The following is a 2318-nucleotide window of genomic DNA, read 5'->3' as shown; positions in this document are numbered from 1 at the left end:
GGTGGAGTGAGGCAAAAATCCCATAAAGAACATGAAGGAAGAAAAAATGGACATGATCTCATTCAGCGGAACTTCACCATAAGATTTCATTTTTCACAGAACTTAGCACGTGATGTTTTTAAAACAATATAATCCACAAATAAGTTAAATAATAATCAAAAATCTAGACAAGAACAAAACACAGGTAACTTACCTGGCACCAGCAATTATCCCAGGCATTGCTTTTTTGGAGTTGTAAAACCTCATTCCCATAACAGCAGACAAGGTTCCAGATGCCACTGTTGAAAAGAAGCCCAGTCAGATCTATTTGAAATAGAAACCCCAGCACAGCACCACCACGCTTGGACATTCAGCAGTGCCAATCACACAGGCCCACGTCTACACACAGGCATGCCTCCCTCCTCAGGAATGCCTCCCTCCTCTCCACAGGGAAGCGAACTCAAACATTTTACATTTAAGCAGTAGAGCTGTTGCAAGCTTCTCAGCAGCCTGGTTGCTCAGTAGAAGAGAGTAGATCTCAGAGTTGAGACCACTGTCTAATCATCCACCACCTCCCATCTTCTAGGCAGATCACTAACTCTCCCTCAGTTTCTCCGTATTTGCAGAAGAATGATTATTTCCTTGAATACAGATAGGCTCAAAACTGCCAGAAAGGTGGGATAGTGACAAAGTTCACTATGTGGAAGGCAAATATTATTACAGGTCCAGTTTCTCTGTGACATTCTGAATTGAAAGGTGGCACTAATTTAATACTGTAACTAGAAATAAAAAAACCCCACTTGAAAATATGCATTAGCAAACAGAAAGCAATGTGAGGGATCAATCTGAAAGAGCAACTAACATGTTAAATATTACTCAAAATTCTTTAATCTCGAAATCTGGAAAAAAATCCCATTGATATTCACATAAAAATAACATGGCTGTTGTTTCTTCAAAGAAGAAAGGCAGGTGGAGGTGGTGTATACCTTTCTCCAAAGCTTCAAGTTTGTCTGCATCAGAAAAGGCAAAAGATAGATTACGTGATCAAGTCCCATTGGTTTTAAGTAGTCTTAAATCACTGTAATGCTATAGTATCATAACACTAATAATACTGTGGTAGTTACGGAACCAGAAGGAACCTCAAGAGGTCATCTAGGCTCAACTAGTGCCCAAAGGCAAGGTCACTTCTTGACATAAAGTCCTGCAGTGATGGAAATCTCTGAGGTTCACCTGATCTATTAGTGCTTCATACTTTCTGCTATAATTTTATCCTTCTTCACTCAAAGGGTTAACTGCAAGCTAAGCCCACAACTTCCTGTCCCACGTACAGTAAGAAAATAGCTCACTCCTTCCTTTCTTTTATATCCTTCAGACTGCTTCTTCCACAGCATATTATGCATTAAAACACATACTGCTCTTCTTCCGAGAGGCTTGTGCAAACCAATACTCCACAAAGCCACACACTGCTTGTCACAGTGCTTCCACTACTGCTAAAATGCCTATTCCATGACCATAGACTAAAAACACTGCTTCACAACCAAACATTTCTGATGTACCTTTGCTATGCCTATATTATTTTAACACAGTATCTTGTTCAGCAGAGAAGACAGGTTATTTCTCACCAACTCTGGCTTTCAGAAGGACAACTTAGGTTTTAGAACCAGGTACACAAATACGTCCTGGCTGTGGGCAGAAGGCCCTGAGATTTGTACAAATAAAAGGCCACCAATCAGCTGAAACATGCTAGAAAAAAAGCTTACTATTCCCACTGCTACCAGTAATACTCAGTCTGTGGGTGCTGACCAAACTTACCGAGGGAGAGCCACACATTCTTCGGATCTTTAGACTGCTGGTAGGCACCTAGTCCTGCTAAGCCACCAAAGAGAAGACCAGCTGCGAGAGAAGGGACGCTGCCTTGAATAGAATGAAAGATACAGCAGTTGGTGAAAGAACACACATAAAGTAAGTCTGCAAACCAAACAAAAGCACTTCCAAGTTCACATTCGCTATGGAAAAAAAAATAAAAATCGCAAAACCAATGTAAATGATACAAAACATACTGGAGTTTTTTAATTCACAAGACACTTTGCAGACCTCAGTCGAGCACCGTTTCCATGCAGCAACGACTCAGCACAGTTTGCCAGAGTCACTCCCGGCAGCGGACCAGGACCGGGCGCCTGAGCTTTCCGCAGCCCCGGCTGAGGCGGGGGGCTCAGAGGGCCAGCGGGCACTCAGTCAGCTCCCGGGGCGGGATTGAAACCCTGAGGTCGCCCGGCAGCCTCACAGCCCTCTCTCCCTTCCGAAGCTCTCCGACATCCGGCCGGGCCGGGCGCAGCGGA

The 2318-nt window shown here is 43.5% G+C and overlaps 1 protein-coding gene across 1 annotated transcript; it reads right to left on the bottom strand.

The window, feature by feature from the left end:
• Nucleotides 1–193: 193 nt before the first annotated feature.
• LOC104544158 (transmembrane protein 14C-like) lies at nucleotides 194–1893 on the bottom strand (the record flags this gene model as incomplete). Its single annotated transcript, XM_010188943.1, has 2 exons — nucleotides 194–278; nucleotides 1792–1893. Coding segments are annotated over 2 exons (187 nt in total), but the record flags the coding sequence as incomplete, so codon positions are not given.
• Nucleotides 1894–2318: the final 425 nt, after the last annotated feature.

The sequence above is a fragment of the Mesitornis unicolor genome, unplaced genomic scaffold, assembly GCF_000695765.1.
Source record: "Mesitornis unicolor isolate BGI_N332 unplaced genomic scaffold, ASM69576v1 scaffold5420, whole genome shotgun sequence".
Classification (NCBI taxonomy): domain Eukaryota; kingdom Metazoa; phylum Chordata; class Aves; order Mesitornithiformes; family Mesitornithidae; genus Mesitornis; species Mesitornis unicolor.
This window is presented reverse-complemented; position numbering and strand designations above follow the sequence as displayed.